General features: G+C 48.4%; 1 protein-coding gene across 1 annotated transcript in view; it reads left to right on the top strand.

Annotated features, from left to right (window-relative positions):
- Nucleotides 1-20,270, top strand: part of TNFRSF25 (TNF receptor superfamily member 25) — an 83,257-nt gene that overhangs the window by 40,527 nt on the left and 22,460 nt on the right. The window contains exons 4-6 of the mRNA XM_082274047.1: nt 10,897-11,028; nt 17,441-17,522; nt 20,188-20,252. Coding sequence (XP_082130173.1) covers nt 10,897-11,028; nt 17,441-17,522; nt 20,188-20,252 — 279 coding nt within the window. The remainder of the gene's footprint in view (nt 1-10,896; nt 11,029-17,440; nt 17,523-20,187; nt 20,253-20,270) is intronic.

Below are 20,270 nucleotides of genomic sequence, written 5' to 3'. Positions count from 1 at the left end.
AACGCCCCCAGGGGTACCTACCCTAGGTTGAGAACCACTGCTTTTGAGAAATTTTAATTATTGTTTAGGGCTTTGTTTCTTCTGATGAGTTACATGACCTGCAAAACACGAAGTCTGACCACACACTTAACAATCTTTATACTATATCCTTCAGATTTACCTGCAAATTTGTAGTTTGAGGGCCTTTCTGAACAATCCAATTTATTTCAATCCAACAATCCAATGTAATGGCAGTTATAAAATCCTATTGCAATAAGGGCAGGCAACTGAACTCAAATCCCAACCAATATTTCAGCTGAAGGTCGGCACACCTGCACACTGCCTGGTGGGAGGGTGACGAGGACTAAGGCGTATATTGGTAAATGGGGAAATATTTATTAACCACTTTACCACCGGAGGATTTTGCTGTCTTACGTCCAGGCCACTTTTTGCGATTCGGCACTGTGCGACTTTAACTGACAATTGCGAGGTCGTGCGAAGCCGTACCTTAACAAAATTTACGTCCTTTTTTTCCCACAAACAGAGCTTTCTTTTGGTGGTATTTGATCACCTGTGCGATTTTTATTTTTTGCGCTATAAACAAAAAAAGAGCAACAATTTTGAAAAAATAACAATATTTTTCACATTTTTTTATATGAAATTCCCCCCAAAAAAATGTAAAAATCAAAATTTTTTTTAAATTTTTGGTCAATTTGTTTTCTGCTACATATGTTTGGTAAAAAAAATCACAATAAGCGTATTTTGATTGGTTTGCGCAAAAGTTATCTCGTTTACTAACAAAGGGAAAGATTTTTGTCATTTTTGGTGTTTTTTTTTTTTTTAACGAGTAATTTTTTTTTTTTTTTTGCGGTACTGCGACATTGCGGCGGACAGATCGGACCCTTGACTGACATTTTTGACACTTTTGGGGTTACCAGTGACATTACTACAGTAATCAGTGCTATACATATGCACTGTTACTGTAAAAATACACTGGCAGGGAAGGAGTTAACTTTTTTTTTGAGAGGGAGGGGTTATGTGTGTCCCTAGGGGCGTGATTCTAACTGTGATTGGCTGTGGCTTGAGGTGTAGGAACAATGATCAACGGTCCTACATAGTAGAACCGTATAATTACGATTCCTACACCGGGGAGAATGACAGGCGGCTTGTTTACATTAGCCGCCTGCCTTTCTCCCGCTGCACCAACGATCGCCGAGTGACCGGCGGACATCGGGTCTGCCGGTCACACGCGCGGGGGGCGGTCCGTGACCACGCGGGAGCGCGCCTCGGGGGGTGCGCGATCGCTCCTTAGACCCTCACAGGCTAGCGACGTAGTACTACGTCGCTTTGCCTGTGAGGGGCTGACCACCGCAGTAAATAGTCGTGCGGCAGTCGGCAAGTGGTTAAAGACAACTCTGACCTAACCATTTGGGATCCTCTGGTCCCAAAGTAATAATTTGTTTTTTGGTAAACTTTAAAAAAAAATTTGGAGTGAGTATCCACTGAAAAAAAGAATGACCATTTTCCTTTTTATTTTAGGGCAATATGTTGAAAAGGCGTGTGATACCTCCGGGGAGAATCCCACATGCGCATCCTGTAAGGAAAATGTATATCTTAAAACTCCCAACTACAGACCCAAATGCATAAGCTGCACAATCTGTGACAATGGTAAGCAATGGAAATGTAATTACAGTGTGTGTGTATATATATATATATATATATATATACAGTATCTCACAACAGTGAGTAAACCTCACTACTTTACATTGTAGCAAAGTGTCATTTCTTCAGTGTTGTCACATGAAAAGATAGAATAAAATATTTACAAAAAATGTGAGGGGTGTACTTACTTTTGTGAGATACTGTATACACTTGATGAAGACCATTGTAATGCTTGAAACTGTACAGGTGGAACTTTGAAGTAAAAATAATTGCATCATACGGAGATCTCATTCTCGCTTTTGTTGTTCAATATTAACTGGGAGCTCGCTGCTATTGATGTGATTTTGGTGCCGTAAAAATCTTAAAGCACACCAAGAGTAACTCACTCTATTTGTAATATACTGTATATATATACACTATATTGTCTAAAGTATTGGGACGCCTTTACACACACATGAACTTTAATGGCATCCCAGTCTTATTCCGTAGGGTTCAATATTGAGTTGGCCCTCCCTTTGCAGCTATAACAGCTTCAACTCTTCTGGGAAGGCCGTCCACAAGGTTTAGGAGTGTCTATGGGAATGTTTGACCATTCTTCCAGAAGCACATTTGTAAGGTCAGACACTGATGTTATACGAGAAGACCTGGCTCGCAGTCTCCGCTCTAATTCATCCCAAAGGTGTTCTATCTGGTGGAGGTCAGGACTCTGTGCAGGCCAGTCAAGTTCCTCCACCCCAAACTCACTCATCCATGTCTTTATGGACCTTGCTTTGTGCACTGGTGTGCATTCAACTTGGAACAGGAAGGGGCCATCCCCAAACTGTTCCCACAAAGTTGGGAGCATGAAATTGTCCAAAATGTCTTGGTCTCTTGGCTTTAAGAGTTCCCTTCACTGGAACGAAGGGGCCAAGCCCAATCCCTGAAAAACAACCCCACACCATAATCCCCCCTCCACCAAATGATTTGGACCAGTGCACAAAGCAAGGTCCATAAAGACATGGATGAGTGAGTTTGGGGTGGAGGAACTTGACTGACCTGCACAGAGTCCTGACCTCAACCCGATAGAACACCTTTGGGATGAATAAGAGCGGAGACTGCGAGTCAGGCCTTCTCTTCAACATCAGTGCCTGACCTCACAAATGCGCTTCTGGAAGAATGGTCAAACATTCCCATAGACACTCCTAAACCTTGTGGACAGCCTTCCCAGAAGAGTTGAAGCTGTTATCGCTATATATATATATATATATATATATATATATATATATATATATATATATATATATATATATATATTCTGCTGCAAGGGATTTCAGGTTAGGAGATGCAATACTTGCCTTGCCCCAGGCCCTGGCAACTCATGCTATGCCACAGTGATTGGGAGAGACCCAACTGGAACCTTTCATGTTGAGATCTATTTAATTGGTGCAACACTTTCATTTATCTCTAATAGAAGTTTTGGAAATTAAATTGTTTTCTTGAACACTAAATATCATTTGTGTTGATAAAATTATTATTTAATGAAATAATTATTGTGAGATCTGGAAAATCAAGAGTATCGTATTTTTTACTTTACTGTGCTTTCAGAAAAAAAAATAGCTGTGAGGGGCTTCAAAGAAATGCCATTTCATAACCTGTTTATCAGGCAATGGGGTTGTCCAGGCAAAAAGAAATACATTTTATTGTATCCACAAATATTAAATACAACCACCCATATAGGGACGAAAATGTGCAATACATTGCATGATATGATGGTCCACTAAGGCAGTGATACTCAACCCCCGGGCCGCGGATCAAATGGTAACAGTCCGCCCAAAGAACATTACATTTTTTCAGAAGAGAGGGGACCCGGGGCGCAGAGCAGTGCGCCCTGAGCCCACCCATTTGTGTGACAATAGCGAATGAATATTCGCTATTGTCACACGGATCCTCCTCCTGGCCAATACGGAAGTGGGTCCGAGACACGTTTCCTGATTGGCCGAAAGGCAAACCCATGCCATTGGCCAAGGAGGAGGGAGGGCTCGAGGAGACGCGGGGAGACTGAGGAGAAGCCACCGCTGCAAATCAGGTAAATGCACTGGTCACTGTGCATTGATTGGGGTCACGCTGTGGCACTCTGCATTGATTGGGGTCACGCTGTGGCATTCTGCATTGATTGGGGTCACGCTGTGGCACTCTGCATTGATTGGGGGCACACTGTGGCACTCTGCATTGATTGGGGGCACGCTGTGGCACTCTGCATTGATGGGGGCATGCTGGTCACTCTGCATTGATGGGGGCACGCTGGTCACTCTGCATTGATGCCCCCCCCCCTCAGCGGGCCACGGAAAAATTATCAAACGTTGACCGGTCCGCGGCGATAAAAAGGTTGGGGAACACTGCACTAAGGCACCTAGGAAGTGAACTAAACTAAACCGTCCTATCCGCTCCTCTCAAGACCTCCTACTCTAAAGCTCCCTTGTCTCCTCCTCCCATGCTCGTCTCCAGGATTTCTCCAGGGCTTCTCCCATCCTCTGGAACGCTCTACCTCAACCTGTATGGCTATCTCCTACTCTAGCTGCTTTCAGGCGATCCCTGAAAACTCATCTCTTCAGGGAAGCCTATCACACCGCCAACTAATCTTCCATCAGCTCATTCCCTACTGTTACAACCTCTTGTAACACCTGCCCCACCCCATTAGATTGTAAGCTCTTCTGAGCAGGGCCCTCTTAATCCTCTTGTATTTTATTGTATTGTAACTGCACTGTCTCCCTTTTATATTGTAAAGCGCTGTGTAAACTGCTGGCGCTATATAAATCCTGAATAATAATAAATCCAGGCAATAATTCAATGGAACAAGATCCTCTGATACAGATTGGATATCCTTAGCTCCCCATCTATGGGGGCCACTTTAAATTCCTCCAATCTTACTCAACATGTTTCGAGGGGGTTCTGCTTCGTCAGGAGTATTGGTTCAAGAGGGAAAAAAAAGTATACAGATAACGGCAGGTATCCAACAGATAATAGGTAGTACAATAAACAAATCAACACATCCTGTTTAAAACGTTTTATATAGGATGTGTTGATTTGTTTATTGTACTACCTATTATCTGGATGTGGATCACTGCTGTTTTCTGTATACTTTTTTTTTTTAGATCAATCCCTCTTAAACCAATCCTCCTGACGAAGCGGAATCCCTCGAAACATGTTGAGTAAGATTGGAGGAATTTAAAGTGGCCCCCATAGATGGGGAGCTACGAATATCCAAGCTGTATCAGAGGACCTTGTTCCATTGAATTATTGCTTGATTTAGTTCACTTTCTGGCCTAGGTGTCTTAGTGCAGTGGTCCTCAACTCCGGTCCTCGGGGCCCACTAACAGGCCAGGTTTGCAAGATAACTAAATTACGTCACAGGTGATCTCATTTGCTGCTCAGTATTTTAGTCTGCATCTCCCCAAGGTAATACTTAAAATCTGGCCTGTTAGTGGGTCCCGAGGACCGGAGTTTAGGACCACTGCTTTAGTGGGCCATCATATCATGCAATGTATTGCACATTTTCCTCCCTATATGGGTGTTTTTTTTAATATTTGTGGATACAATAAAATGTATATATTTTTTTATAAACAATTTCTTGCAAGTCTTTGCGGTACCATGAAAGTCCCCAATGCCTCAACCCAATTTTCCAAATAACAATTGAAATTCTAGGACATAGGTGCAACTTTATTCTATTTATCCCAACTCCAGCCAAGATAAGATTTTTTCTTTTTCTGTGTTCCTTTCTGAGAGGTGATACCTCTCTTCCTGCTCTATATACCACACAGGAACTGAGGAAAACTGCTCTGGTGGGGACAAAGACAGCAATTAAAAAAAAAAAAAAACTATAGGAATAAGTAAAATAAAAATTGTGGAACAACAGATGTTCATATAGAACCAACTGTCAAATATGTGGACTTCAAGGGCACACCATGATACAGATCTAAATGACATAATCTCCTTAAAAAAAAACATTTATTATTTCAATTTAAAACCATGTAACAATAAAATGACAAAACAGGCCCCAAATTGGGCTGCGCTCGTTCACCGTAAATCAAGGTCTCCTACTAATACAAGTCATGTACAATATACATCTATCAAAGTAAATACATATCATAGAAATTGTGCAGATGTAGGTGTTCGTCTGTTTATTGGTCGACGTGTTTCACACAGGGCTTCCTCGGGACCATAGAGATGCAGTGGCGTACTAACGGGGGGGGCGGGCCGCCCCGGGTGCCACGCACTGGGGGGGTGTCAGGCTGCTCGGAATATCAGTCAGTGTGAAGGAGCTGCAGTTTCTAAAGTCCGCGCTGCTCGCGGGGGCGGCGGCCGGCGGGAAGAAGGTGAGCACTGAGCAGCCTCCTTCTGTGTGACTGTCTGGACTGGAGAGGAGATGGGACAGCTGGATATAGAAGGATTCATCTTTCCGTATTTCTCCTGCTGCCGTTGAATGGCCGATTCTCCTCTCCCTCCTGCAGTCAGTTAGCGGCAGCAGGAGGAATATGTAAAGATCAAATCATCTATATGCAGCTGTCCCATCCCCTCTCCTATACAACTTGCTGGCCCCCTAGTGCTCTCCAGCCCCCCCCTCCCCTTGCTCTTAACACCCCCCCTTGCTCTTAACACCCCCCCTTCTCTTAACACCCCCCCTTCTCTTAACACCCCCCCTTCTCTTAACACCCCCCCCCTGCTCTTAACACCCCCCCCTGCTCTTAACACCCCCCCTGCTCTTAACACCCCCCCTGCTCTTAACACCCCCCCTGCTCTTAACACCCCCCCCTGCTCTTAACACCCCCCCCTGCTCTTAACAACCCCCCCCTGCTCTTAACAACCCCCCCCTGCTCTTAACACCCCCCCTGCTCTTAACACCCCCCCTGCTCTTAACACCCCCCCTGCTCTTAACACCCCCCCTGCTCTTAACACCCCCCCCTGCTCTTAACACCCCCCCCTGCTATTAACACCCCCCCCTGCTATTAACACCCCCCCCTGCTCTTAACACCCCCCCCCCCCTGCTCTTAACACCCCCCCCCCTGCTCTTAACACCCCCCCCTGCTCTTAACACCCCCCCCTGCTCTTAACACCCCCCCCTGCTCTTAACACCGCCCCCCTGCTCTTAACACCCCCTTCTCTTAACACCCCCCCTGCTCTTAACACCCCCCCTGCTCTTAACACCCCCCCCTGCTCTAAACACCCCCCTGCTCTTAACACCCCCCCTGCTCTTAACACCCCCTTGCTCTTAACACCCCCTTGCTCTTAACACCCCCTTGCTCTTAACACCCCCTTGCTCTTAACACCCCCTTGCTCTTAACACCCCCCTTGCTCTTAACACCCCCCTTGCTCTTAACACCCCCCCTGCTCTTAACACCCCCCCTGCTCTTAACCCCTCAGTGCTCTTGCCCCCCAGCGCTCCTTAGCCCCCCCAGTGCTCTTCAGCTCCCCGCAGTGCTTTTCATCTCCCCCCTATGCTCTCTGGCTCCCCCAGTGCTCTCCACCCCCCTGTACTCCCTGCCTCCCCCCTCAGTGAGTTCCAGTTCCCCCCATGCTCTCCATCCCCCTGGTTTTCCCTGTCCCCCCCCCAGTGCTCTCCACCCCTGCGCCTTCCAACCCCCCTACAATGCTTTTTCAAACCCCTCTTAATTCCCTCCAGTCCCCCCCCCCCCCCCGTGCCCTTCAGCTCCTCCAGTGCTCTCTGCTTGCCCTGTGCTCTCCGGCCCCCTAATGCTCTTCTATCTTATATCATGTCTGCAGTCTCTGACCTTCTTTTGTATCATGTCTGCAGTCTCTGCCCATCTCTTGTATCATGTCCTCAGTCTCTGACCATCTCTTGTATCATGTCCTCAGTCTCTGACCATCTCTTGTATCATGTCCTCAGTCTCTGACCATCTCTTGTATCATGTCCTCAGTCTCTGACCATCTCTTGGATCATGTCCTCAGTCTCTGACCATCTCTTGGATCATGTCCTCAGTCTCTGACCATCTCTTGGATCATGTCCTCAGTCTCTGACCATCTCTTGGATCATGTCCTCAGTCTCTGACCATCTCTTGGATCATGTCCTCAGTCTCTGACCATCTCTTGGCTCATGTCCTCAGTCTCTGACCATCTCTTGGATCATGTCCTCAGTCTCTGACCAACCATCTCTTGGATCATGTCCACAGTCTCTGACCATCTCCTGTGTGTTTTCTGCAGTCTCTGACCATCTCTAGTATCCCGTCCGTAGTCTCTGACCATCTCTTGTATCATATCCTCAGTCTCGGATTTCTCTTGTATTAGGTCTGTAGTCTCTGACCATCTCTTGTATCATGTCCTCAGTATCTGATTTCTTTTGTTTTAGGTCCGTAGTCTCTTACCATCTCTTGCATCATGTCCTCAGTCTCTGACTATCTCCTTTAGCATGTCTCCAATCTCCTACTCAAACTTAAATACATTGATAATAGTATTAGCTATAGCTATCTGTCTATGCCAAAGGTAGGACTGTGCAGGGGGGGCAGAGAGTGCAAAAGGGGGAACTGTGATTAGAGAGACAGGGGAGGGGCAGACTGCAAAGGGCACTGTGATAGGGGGGCTGGGAAATTTGTGCAATAAATATTCTTGGAGACATTACAATTTTTTGCGGGTGTTTTTACATTTTAAAGTGGGGGGGGGGGGTGCCAGATATAGGATCCGCCCCAGGTGCCAAATGCTCTAGGTACGCCACTGTAGAGATGTATAGACAATTATGTTCTTAAAATAAACAAGCTCAATGTTAGTACAGGCATACCCCACTTTTAAGTACACAATGGGACAAGAGCATGTTTGCAAAACGTAAATGTACTTAAAGTGAAGCAATACCTTTTTTCATTTCTCAATGCATGTAAATACACTATCTCTATGGGAAATCTTGGTCAGCTTGACATGGCACTGCTCCCAAACCATAAGTGACAAGGACACCAAGCTTGGGGAGCATGTTAAGGGGATCCAGGACTATAACATGGTAGATAACCTAGGCAAGCTGGCAAAATAGGACATGTTGTAGTCCTGGGTCCCCTCTCAGTGCTTCCTAAGTTTGGTATCCCTGCCACTTATGGTTTGGGAGCAATGCCCTGTCAAGCTGACCAAGATTTCCCATAGACGTCAATGTTAAAAACCAGGAATAGTGCCAAGCCAAGCTGACCAGGCTGTGTCCGTACTCGCGAGTGTACGTAAAGTGAGTGTACTTAAAACGGGGTATGCCTGTAATTTATAAATGTACAGCATAGATTATACTTCTAAACATTGCAATACATCAAACAAGGCTTACTAGTGAGCAGGCTTCCTTCAAAAACCAAAAGGGGAAAAAAAAAGTTATAGTCTTTGCCCCCATTGGGTTCAGGTTTTGCCCACTTCCCGTTTCAGTGACCACACATGAAATGAGAGAAAATCTCTTCAATGGCCACAGAAATGGCAATAAGCACAGACTGCATTCCTAACTGTTGCTCGGTCTATCGAAAAAAGAAAGTTTTACTCGAAGTGGCATTTGTGAGATTTTTGTTTCCACCGTATTTAGCTTTATTTCCTTTTTGTCTGAGCTTGACCCTTTAGTTGGATTAAGCATCTAAAGCAGAGCTGGCCTGAGACATTGTGCTGCCTGGGTCCCCCAAGAATAATCACCCCCATCAACATGCCCCCACATCCATTATTTTATATCATGATAATTAAAATTAAAATGTAATTTTAAACACTGCGCTCAAGATTGCAGGGATCAGGAGTGCGTTGCACTCAGAATGCAGGGATCAGGAGTGTGTTAGACCCAGATTGCAGGGATCGGGAGTGCGTTGCACTCAGAATGCAGGGATCAGGAGTGTGTTAGACTCAGATTGAAAGGATCAGGAGTGTGTTAGACCCAGATTGCAGGGATCAGGAGTGTGTTCAACTCAAAGCGCTGCGCAAACTGTTGGCATTATATAAATCCTGTATAATAATAATAATAACTCGGGTTTCAAGGATCAGGAGTGTGTTAGACCCAGATTGCAGGGATCAGGAGTGCCTTTAGGCTCAGAACGCAAGCATCAGGAGTGTGTTAGACTTAGAATGCAGGGATCTGGAGTCTGTTAGACCCAGATTGCAGGGATCAGGAGTGTGTTACTCGGGTTGCAAGGATCAGGAGTGTGTTAGACCCAGATTGCAGGGATCAGGAGTGCCTTTAGGCTCAGAACGCAAGCATCAGGAGTGTGTTAGACTTAGAATGCAGGGATCTGGAGTGTGTTAGACCCAGATTGCAGGGATCAGGAGTGTGTTAGACTTAGAGTGCAGGGATCTGGAGTGTGCTAGGCCCAGGATGCAGGGATCGGGGGAAAGGGGGGGGGGATGTGAGGGGTGGTAGAGGACACTGCTATGGGGGTGGCCCTTCCCATAACAGTGTTCTCTGCCCCTGCATATCATCCTCCCCCCCACACACACACACACAGTAGTGTTCACTGCCCCCCTTTCCCCTATAGTAGTGACCTCTGGCCCCCCTCAACCCCCTTCCCCTTTCCCTCCCATAGCAGTGTCCTACCTCACAGCTGAGAGCAGAAGGCAGCACAGTTCTGGACAGAGGCCGGGAGCAGGAGCCAGTTGAGTGACTTTCCATATTAATAAGCTTATAATTTGGTTGCTTAGGACCACCCTGCGTCCTAGCAACCAATCATCTGCAGTTTAACTTCAAAAATTTGGGAAGCTACTCCTCCTGCCCTCTGTTTAGAGCTAAACTGCCTCCCGCTCTCCTCTGTTCACTGATAACAGCGGCGGAGGGGGAGAATGGGGAAAAGAGGAACAGGCGCTGCTGAAGAGGTTAGAGGCTGGGTGGGGAAAGAAGGACTGGCACCAAGAAGGTGGGGGTCGGGGGCGCAGGAACCTGTTCGGGTCTACCTGTCACCTGCGTGCTGTATACAGGTGGACTGCGATCGACAGGTTGCCGACCCCCCACGTCTTGGGCGTCAATTTGCCACCCCTCTCAAAGTTCTACCTGGGTCCGATTGACCCAGCAGGACCCGTAGTAGGGCCAGCCCTGCTATAAAGAGATACTGTGTGTGAGGACAAGCCATTGATAGGTTAGCATTTGGCACATTTTAGGTGACCTGCCTCAACAATGTCAAACCAGAAGTTCCAGTCCCATCTACTGCCTTCAAAAAGTAAAAAACCCTTTAAAGGAACTCTTCTTACCTCTAGATATGGCTGGCATTGACCTTGTGCATATGACTTTGTGGTGGAAAATTGGAAAAAAAATGAATAACGTGCCTTTCTCTTCAGAAAAACAGGTTGAGAAGGCCCCGTGTACACCGATATCCGACCGAACATGTGACTGCAAAGAGGGCTTTTATTCAAAAGGAGGAGAATGTTACCGATGTACAAGTTGTCCTAACAGAGAAATCAAAGAGAACTGTAAGTATGCTGAAAAGAGAAAACATTTTTGTAACGGATCAACCATCACCCTGACAGGGTACCTCCGTTGACGGATGCTCCTAGTGCTTACCGAGGGCTCCAAGCACTCCACCAGACACCATAACCACCTCAGACCCCACGAACTGCCATAGCTTGGTTGGGGTCTCGCTGTTTCCTACCCACCCTGGACCTACAACAAGGCTCCAGGTTCCAGTGGGTGAACCTCTCTTTCCCCAGAGAGTGCAGCAGGCACAGGAACAAACTCTTACAAGAGCTTAGTGATTATTCAAGGAAGTATGAAGAGCATAGCAATCCCTTGTAGCAGATCCCCCCAATAAGAGACAGGACTCTAGATTGAGAGTGAAGTAGAACTCAAACTGTTTATTCAAACACATGCACAAAGAGTTATACACTGTGGGACAATCCCCCCTCCACCTTAGCAGCTAATCCACATACACATATACATCCCATAATAAGTTTATCTTAAGGCAGACAGAAACAATGGAATACAGGCACTTACCAATAACAAACCCCACCCCATCTCACTATCTAGCAAGGGTCTATAAGACACTCCTGCAAAATTCTAGCAATCTGAAAAGTCAAACCATTCATCTTCATACATTTCTGCGAGATATTGCTGACAAATATTACTGTCCCATCTGAAGCCATCCAAACCATTCTCTCAGCGTCCCTCACTCCCAGTGACGGTGAACACCATCATGTATCTTCCCCCCAAAGCTAGACTAACCATGTACCAGACCTCCAATCGGTCTGTGCCTGAGTTATTCGGGTAACAAATCCCAAAGAGTCAATCCATCATGGCAGCTTCCTTGACAACATTTCACATAGTTTCCAGGTTTTCCTGGCAAGGCGCATGGAGCTCTCATAGCCGATCAGTCTGTGCAAGTCTGGTTTGGGCAGGCCAGACTGGGCTTCTTGGTCACCCTGTGTCCCTAATAGACACAGGATAACTTAGACATAAGAGGGGCCTAGTGGTCTGAGAGAGAGAGGTTTTCCAACCTTTCTAAGGTAGGTCGTGTTCCACGGGCCCTCCCATTGTCTGGACCCAGTACCCCAAACAAATTGTCTGGGAAACAGCATTTATCACCCAGCCAACCTCTGCCTCTCTTGTAGAACATACCCACCACTGTGGATAAGCGTGGACTGGCCCTTCTCCCGGGAGTCCTTTCTTCCACTGGAGAGGAGACAGGGTGGTGGGGCTCAATTCGTCAGGCTGTTGGGTATCTGGGCTGACTGTCCAGCATCCCTGGGGTATTCAAGTGAAGACTGCAGTCCCATCCACTACCACAGGAACTCCATCTTTTGTACATTGAGGGAAGAGGCCAACTGCACTCTGCTCTGTTGCCAGCTCTTCTGCTGGGTTGGTGTCATCATTCTGGGGCACCAACTGCTGCTGGGAATGGGTATCAGCTGCTCCATCTTCCTTACCCCCATCTGGCGGTTGGGACAACCTTTCTCCGGTATGGTCTCCCAGATGCACAGATTCTGGCTGGGGAGGGAAGACTGCTTCTTCCGCTCTGACTGACTGTTGGGGAGGGAGGAGAGCCACCTCCTCTCCCTTCTCTGGGCCTCCAGAACTGCCACAAGTGTGGGGCAAAGGTCGTTGACTCTCTGTCCGGCTGCCAGCGCTTCAGCTGGGTGTAGAAGCTTCACTTCATCAGCTTGTTGCTGGGGCAAGGGGCTGATTTCCCCAGCTTCCTGGAACTCTGTAGCTGTTGCGGGTGCTGGGCAGAGGTAGGGACTCCACATAATCCGCTCTGGCTAACTTGGGGAGGGAGACTGGCTTCCTCCGCTCCCAGACTGTGCATCTCTCGCTGGGGAGGAAGGATGACCACCTTCTTCTCCGAACTTTGCAGCTGCGGTTGGGGAGTGATCACCACCTTCTCCCCCTGGACCTCTTCTCTCAAGGAGGCTGAAGCTGCTGTTGGTGTTGGGCAGCGCTCATTGATGTTAGGCCCTGATGCCAGCTGTTCTGCAGGAAAGTATACTGAAAAGTCAGTGGCCTTGCACACATTTTCCTGGGTCACCATTTGTTGCAGGCAGAGGTCAGCAGCAATAGGCCTGGATGCCGGCTCTTCTGCTGTAGGCTCACTGGAACGTTCCTCCTCAGCAGAAAATCTATTAAATCCCCAGTCTCTGGAATTGCTGAAAGTCCAGGGCATGGGCTGGTGGCACTTGGGCCCAGTGCCAACACTTTGGCAGGTGACTTATCATCCATATCATCCTCCGAAGTCAATTACATCTGTGATCCGTGGTTGGGGAATGAAGATAGCTTCCTCTTCTCCCATACCTTTATCCAGTGGCTGGACAGACTCATTCCTCCATCCAAGCTCGTCCTGTGCAGAAACAGGTTCGTCCAGGTGAGTCAGCACTTGCTGCATCCGCCATAAGACCTCCGCATTCAAGACCGTGTGTGCAGGTGAGCAAAGCGCACTATTACTGTGCCATATTGTCGATTCTTCAGTCAGGATTTCTGGACTGTCAGCTGGTTCTTCTGGATATTCCCAGGCAAGGGGAGCCCAGCTCTGGCGCTGAGCCGAGTCTAGCAGCCATCTGTAGGCGATCTGTAGCTCCCTTTCCTGAACGGCCAGAAACTCCATATCTTCCAGTGCCCAGAACACTTCTGAGATGTTCAGAATCCTTTCTATGTAATCCATAGTTTCCTCTACCCGCCACTCCAAATCGCTCCCAACTTTTGGGTCCCCTGACAGCATCTCGTACAAAAGTCCCCCGCCGCCGTAGCCAAAGCCTTCCGTTGGGCTGTCATCCGCTTTCCAAGGGCATGTTTGGGATACATGCCACCGGAGGGCTCTATAGCTCTCTTCCAACCGCATCTCTGCCAAGACCAGCCTGCTTAACTCAGCTGTCTGCTCCTTGTGCGTTGTATCTCCCAAAAACCATTCCCGCAATCCATACTGCGACCAGTACCTTTTCTGGATGGAGGGGAGGATTTCTCCTTGGTGGCGCTGCTCACAGGATAGCATTTCCTTCCAGAGATCCAAGCGCACACTCATGGGTCTAGGACAGGGGTGTCAAACTCAATTTAATTGCGGGCCGCATCAGCATTATTATTGCCCTCAAAAGGGCAGTTGTATCTGTAAGACTAGATGTCCAGGGCATCCCCTACCCTTATATTTGACATCAAGAGCCTCTTCACCATCCGAGGTTGAACACCCCACCCTCTCTTACATCACAGTGCACCCCCCTTACCTTGTGCTGCTGCTGGGAAGAAGCTGAAGGCATTACTGGAAAGCAGAAAGTACAGGTTTTGGAGGAGGACCAGAGGAGGACTGAAGCTCTCTTGCAGCTGCAGGAGATGTGCGAGAGCCACATAAAATGTCCTGGAGGGCCGGATTTGGCCTGCGGGCCTTGTTTTTGATGTGGTCTAGGAGATAGAGCAAAACAGCAGTGTTTTTATTGTTGATGTATGATTAAGCTCAGTCCATCTTACTCAAGACCAGGGCCGCTGATAATGCAGTACAGCCAGCCCTCCTGTACTGGGCCAGGCCTCACCAGTTCAAAGGGGGGGGGGGGGGCCCAGGCACTTGCCAAGCAGGAGGGCCAGTACTACTGCCTTCTTGCTGACACGTGAGACTCTTGTACTGTGCTGCCGGTTCTACTTTTCTTTTCTTTCTCTGGCTACACTACAGGAGGATCAGTTCTAGTATCTGTGCCCCCTTCTCCCTGCTGTGTGGGACCCCTGTGTGCCCCTTTCTCCTGCAGTGCCGCTGGGGGCCGGAGGAGGAGGACACCGGAAACAGCCAGGGATCGGTGTGGCAGGAGGGACAGCAATGAGAACCAATCTCCCTGCATGGCTATCCAGCTGACAGCCGCGGGATCAGGGCTGCAGATAGAAATTGTGGGGCCCCGTACAAACTAACTGAAAAGTCTCCCCCCCCCCCCCCAAGAAAACATTAAAGCTATATTTCGATATAAATATATTAAACTCATCACTAGCAGACACAAATACAATACAACATAATTCCTGCTAAATCTAAAAGATGAAACTGAGATGATAAATCTCTGTGTGTGATGGTGGAGGTGTTGGGGCTCATGCACATGGGGGCTGTGTGGGGGTGTTGGGGGCTGTGTAGGGGTGTTGGGGGCTCATGCACATGGGGCTGTGTGGGGGTGTTTGGGGCTCATGCACATGGGTGCTATGTGAGGGTGTTGGGGGCTCATGCACATGGGTGCTATGTGAGGGTGTTGGGGGCTCATGCACATGGGGGCTGTGTGGGGGTGTTGGAGACTCATGCACATGGGGGCTGTGTGGGGGATCATGCACATGGGGGCTGTGTGGGGGATCATGCACATGGGGGCTGTGTGGGGGATCATGCACATGGGTGCTGTGGTCTGTGAGTCAGTGGTTAATTTATGTGGCCCTCTTGATCTGTATGAACACAGCCGCAGGTCCTAATCTGACAGGGGTGGGGGTGCAGGTGTACGACCCGAACACAGTGTGCATTTGGGGGGCGCTCACCTGCACAACTGTCCAATTAGAGCCTGTGGCTGTGTTCATATACAGTAGATCCCCATGCATCCCCGTCCCCATCCCTCGTTCCTCTTCTTCACTAGTTACGGACTTGCAGGTAGCTTGGACATCGTGAAGTTTCAAAGCCTGGTAGAAGGGTATCTTGTGAAAGTGGCGCTAGCAGCTCCAGGTCCTCTGAGTTCAGAAGAATATAGTTCCTTGCTGGAGGGTCCAGAATAAAGCATCTAAAAAGGGAGCCATTGGAGTGTCTCACCTGTCAGCGTCACTCATTTCTTCTTGTTTTGGATACGGACGGCCGGATTGGGGATCTCTGCTTGCGATTTGCTTCTGCCCTAAAGGCGACAAGTGCTTTTAGACCCATCTGTTTACTCAGGGGTCGCCCCTGGAGGTGAGAGGCTTGCATTAATGGTGGAGGATCTCTGGCACTTGATCACCCAAGAACAATATTTATTTGAAGCACATATGTCACTGCATGGGACTTTTCTTTATCATTTATTCATATGGTTATTAATTTTATTTATTTGTTGAGCGCTGCACTGAATTTATTTTTGGCTGCATCCCCATAGAATGACAGGCGGCTCCACCCCAAACCCCTCCTTCACTCAGCCAGAGTACCCTTAATTATATTTGGGAGGGGGAGAGGGAGAGAGGGGGGAGGGGGAGGGAGAGAGGGGGGGGGGAGAGGGGGAGGGGGAGGGAGAGAGGGGGGGGAGAGGGGGAGGGGGAGGGAGAGGGGGGGGAGAGAGGGGGAGGGGGAGAGAGGGGGAGAGGGGAGGGAGAGAGGGGGAGGGAGAGGGGGGGTGTAGGAAGAGAGAGGGGCAGAGAGGGGGGGAAGGGGTTGGAGGGGGAGGGAGGGAGGGAGAGGGAGAGGGGAAAGGAGAGAGAGAGAGAGAGAGGAGAAGAGGGAGGGGGGAGAGAGAGGGGGAGGGGAAGAGGGAGGAGGGAGGGAGAGGAGGGGAAGAGGGAGGAGGGAGAGGAGGGGGTGGAGGGAGGGAGAGGGAGAGGGGGAAGTAGAGGGGGAAGTAGAGGGGGAAGTAGAGGGGGTGGAGGGAGGGAGAGGGGGAGGGAGAAGGGGAAGGGGAGAGGGAGAAGGGGAGAGGGGGAAGGAGAGAGGGGGAGAGGGGGAAGGAGAGAGGGGGTGGAGGGAGGGGGAGGGGGAAGGAGAGAGGGAGAGGGGGAAGGAGAGACGGGGAGAGAGGGGAAGGGAGGAGGGGCAGAGGGAGGGAGGGAGGGAGATGGGGAAGGAGAGGGGGAGGGGGGAGGGAAGAGGGGGGAGAGGAGAGGGGGAGGGGTAGAGGGAGAGGGAGGTGGAGAGAGAGAGACTCTCTGCCTCCCTCCCCTTGGAACACACTGCTTCCTTACACAGACTCCTCATTGGATCTCACCTCCTTATCCAGCCATGTTCTCAAGCTCCATGCTCCCTCCCACAATCTGTGATCAGTGCTGCCATTGGAAGTTCCCTCCTTCTTCACTTCCTGCTTTCTACACTACTCCTGGTGCCTCCCTCTGAGTTCACAGGAGCCGGAAATACACAAGAAGCATCGGGTATCAATGCGCACTGACAGTATTTGACTGTCAGCGCGCATTGAGAACAGCACTGAAAACAAAGTTGTGCGATATACATCCTAGGGACCACCAACATTTTCTCCTCGGCCATCAGTGGTCCACGGACCACTGGTTGGTGACTGCTGGCTTTAGGCACAATTAAGACCCACTTTAGGTTCATTAGCATCCAGGTCCAAGGTCCTTGTCTTCAGAAAGGGCGTTTCAATTGGTCCATCAGCTGAAGGGACAGTTCTGTATTCTCTGATATGTCAGCCCTATATACAGCAAAGTAAAAGTAAAAAAAAAACAAGGGAGGTTCTGATTTTTCATTGTCCATTTTATTTCTCCTTTCAGGTTCAAAAGAAACCGATACTATCTGCGGAGATTGTCTACCCAACTTTTTTGAGGAAAAGAATGAATGCCAGCCGTGTAATCAGTAAGTGACAACCTTAGAATCAAAGTTAATTAACCACTTCTGGACCGGAAGGATTTGCCCCCTTAATGACCAGGCCATTTTTTACGATTCGGCACTGCGTTACTTTAACAGAAAATTTTGCGGTCGTGCGACGCTGTACCCCAATAAAATTGATTTCCTTTTTTTCCCACAAACAGAGCTTTTTTTTTTTATTTTTATTTTTTTTTTCTAGTTTCTGAATCTAGGTAGATCCCAATCAAGCAGGTATGTGGTTTATTTACGTACTTTAACTATTTGATCACCTGTGCGTTTTTTTTTTTTTTGCGCTATAAACGAAAAGAGAGCGACAATTCTGAAAAAAAAAAAAACAATATTTTTCACATTCTGCTATATAACATTCCCAAAAAAATTAAAAAACCCAATTTTTTTCATCCCTTTAGGCCAAGTTGTATTCTGCTACATTAAAAAAAAAAATCGCAATAAGCGTATTTTGATTGGTTTACGCAAAGGTTATCGTGTCTACAAACTTTGGGAAAGATTTGTCTTTTTTTTTTTACTAGTAATGGCGGCGATCTGCGATTTTTAGCAGGACTGCGACATTGCGGCGGACAGATCGGACCCCTAACTGACATTTTTGACACTTTTGGGGGGACCAGTGACATTACTACAGTAATCAGTGCTAAAAATATGCACTGTTACTGTAATAATGACACTGGCACGGAAGGGGTAACCTAGGGGTGATCAAAGGGTTAAGTGTGAGTTTAGGGGGTGTTTTCTAACTGTGTGGGGGATGGTCTTGTGAAATTACCATAGAGACCCGCGTTCCTATATAGAAGGATCACATGGGCTCTGTGATCATTCCAGGGAGAAGAACGGTCGGCTGTGTTTACAACAGCCGACCGTCCTTCTCTCTCAGCGGGGAGCGATGCAGGGATTGGTGCCGCCGGTCCCGTGGATCAGCATCCCCGCTGCCTAGTGGGGACGGGAGCGCGCCGTTGTCTGCGCACTCTCACCCCCAGGAGCGCTCCCGCAGATCGCTGTACAGGTATAGCGATTCGCGCAGCCAAGCCAGCCTGCCGCAGTATATGTGCGGTGGGCGGTCGCCAACTGGTTACTGTGTTTGTAAAGGCATTTTTTTTTTTTTTTTATAAAGGATAAATTCAACTTTCGTAACATGTTACATGTTACAGCCATATTCAGGGTGTAATATGTAACATGTTACAGAGGCAGCAACCCCCCTGTTGCGACAGCGAGCGGGGATCTTCTCCCCGCACTCATTGTCACAATTTTTAAAAAATGTGCCCACTGGGCTGCATCATTCATTCACAGAGTTCTGTGAATGGGAGAACTACAATTGCATACTTAGGTGGGCGGGACCCTGTAGCCAAAATACCTGGCACTATCCTCATGCAATTGGAGTCATTAGAAGGTAAGTCCCCCCTCCCCAGGGGCGTAACTACAGGGGTTGCAGGGGTTGCAATTGCAACCGGGCCCCATGCTCCAGGGGGCCTGTGCGGCTCCCCTATACACCTGGATGGGGGGAAGCGGGGGCAGCATGCAGAGAAATTACTGTCCTCCTTTTTCCTCCTTTAGCTGCAGGAGGAAAATGGAGGAGGTTGGTTCCATTGTATGCTACCCCTACCACTCCTTCTATCCAGTTCACTTGTGTTCTGCTGTCTCTGGGCCCCTGTGTACTCCCCTGCCCCCCCCCCCCCCACTGTGCTCCCTACCCTCTCCTGCCGGCTGCTGCAGGGGATGTGTCACAATAGAGAACCAGGAAGGGGTCGGTAAATATGTAATTTACCAGCTCCTTCCTTTTCTGAATGGGCAGAGTCATAGTCAGTGACATTGTAAAAAAAATAAAAATAAAATGATAAAAAATAATACAATTAAAATGCCAAAAAAATAAAAACTACTGACACCAGTAGGGGAACTTCCAGGATCGCAAAGGTCACACTTGTGACCGGGCCCTGGCCTTCCACCACCGTGGGGAGGCCCCAAGATGGCAGGCAGGGGGCCCACTGCAGAACTTGTGAAAGGGTCCCCACTGTGGGACCGTAATAAAGGGCCCCGCAATGAGAGTAAAGGGCCCCAGGATCAGTGGGAAGAGCCCTAGGCTTGAAGGGAATGGCCCCCGGGCCAGGGGTCATGGGGGCCCTTCATGGTTTCTTGCACCGGGGCCCTGAAGGTTCTAGTTACGCCTCTGCCCCTCCCCCCCCCCTCACTTAGAGGAGACGATGGGAGAAAGTACATTTTTAAGTGCTGTGGGTCTTTTTGAAGGAAATCTGTATTCACCTATGGTCATCTATGGTCATCTGTATTAATCTATGGTCATCTGTGGTCATCTATGGTCATCTGTGGTCATCTATGGTCATCTGTGGTCATCTGTGGTCATCTGTGGTCATCTATGGTCATCTATGGTCATCTGTGGTCATCTGTGGTCATCTTTGGTCATCTATGGTCATCTGTGGTCATCTATGGTCATCTATGGTCATCTATGGTCATCTGTGGTCATCTGTGGTCATCTATGGTCATCTATGGTCATCTATAGTCATCTATGGTCATCTGTATTCATCTGTGGTCATCTATGGTCATCTGTATTCATCTATGGTCATCTGTGGTCATCTATAGTCATCTATGGTCATCTGTATTCATGGTAAATGACACTCAATATTTCTTCCCCTAGAACCAATAAAAACTGCAAAGAAATGCCAGCAACCTGCACACCTGTATGTGTTCCCGTGGTGCGCGGTAAGTAATACCCAAATG

Source organism: Pelophylax lessonae (assembly GCF_965119305.1).
Source record: "Pelophylax lessonae genome assembly, chromosome: 12".
NCBI classification, from domain to species: Eukaryota; Metazoa; Chordata; class Amphibia; order Anura; family Ranidae; genus Pelophylax; species Pelophylax lessonae.
Note: the sequence above shows the minus strand (reverse complement) of the source record. Positions and strands in the feature narration are given on the sequence as shown.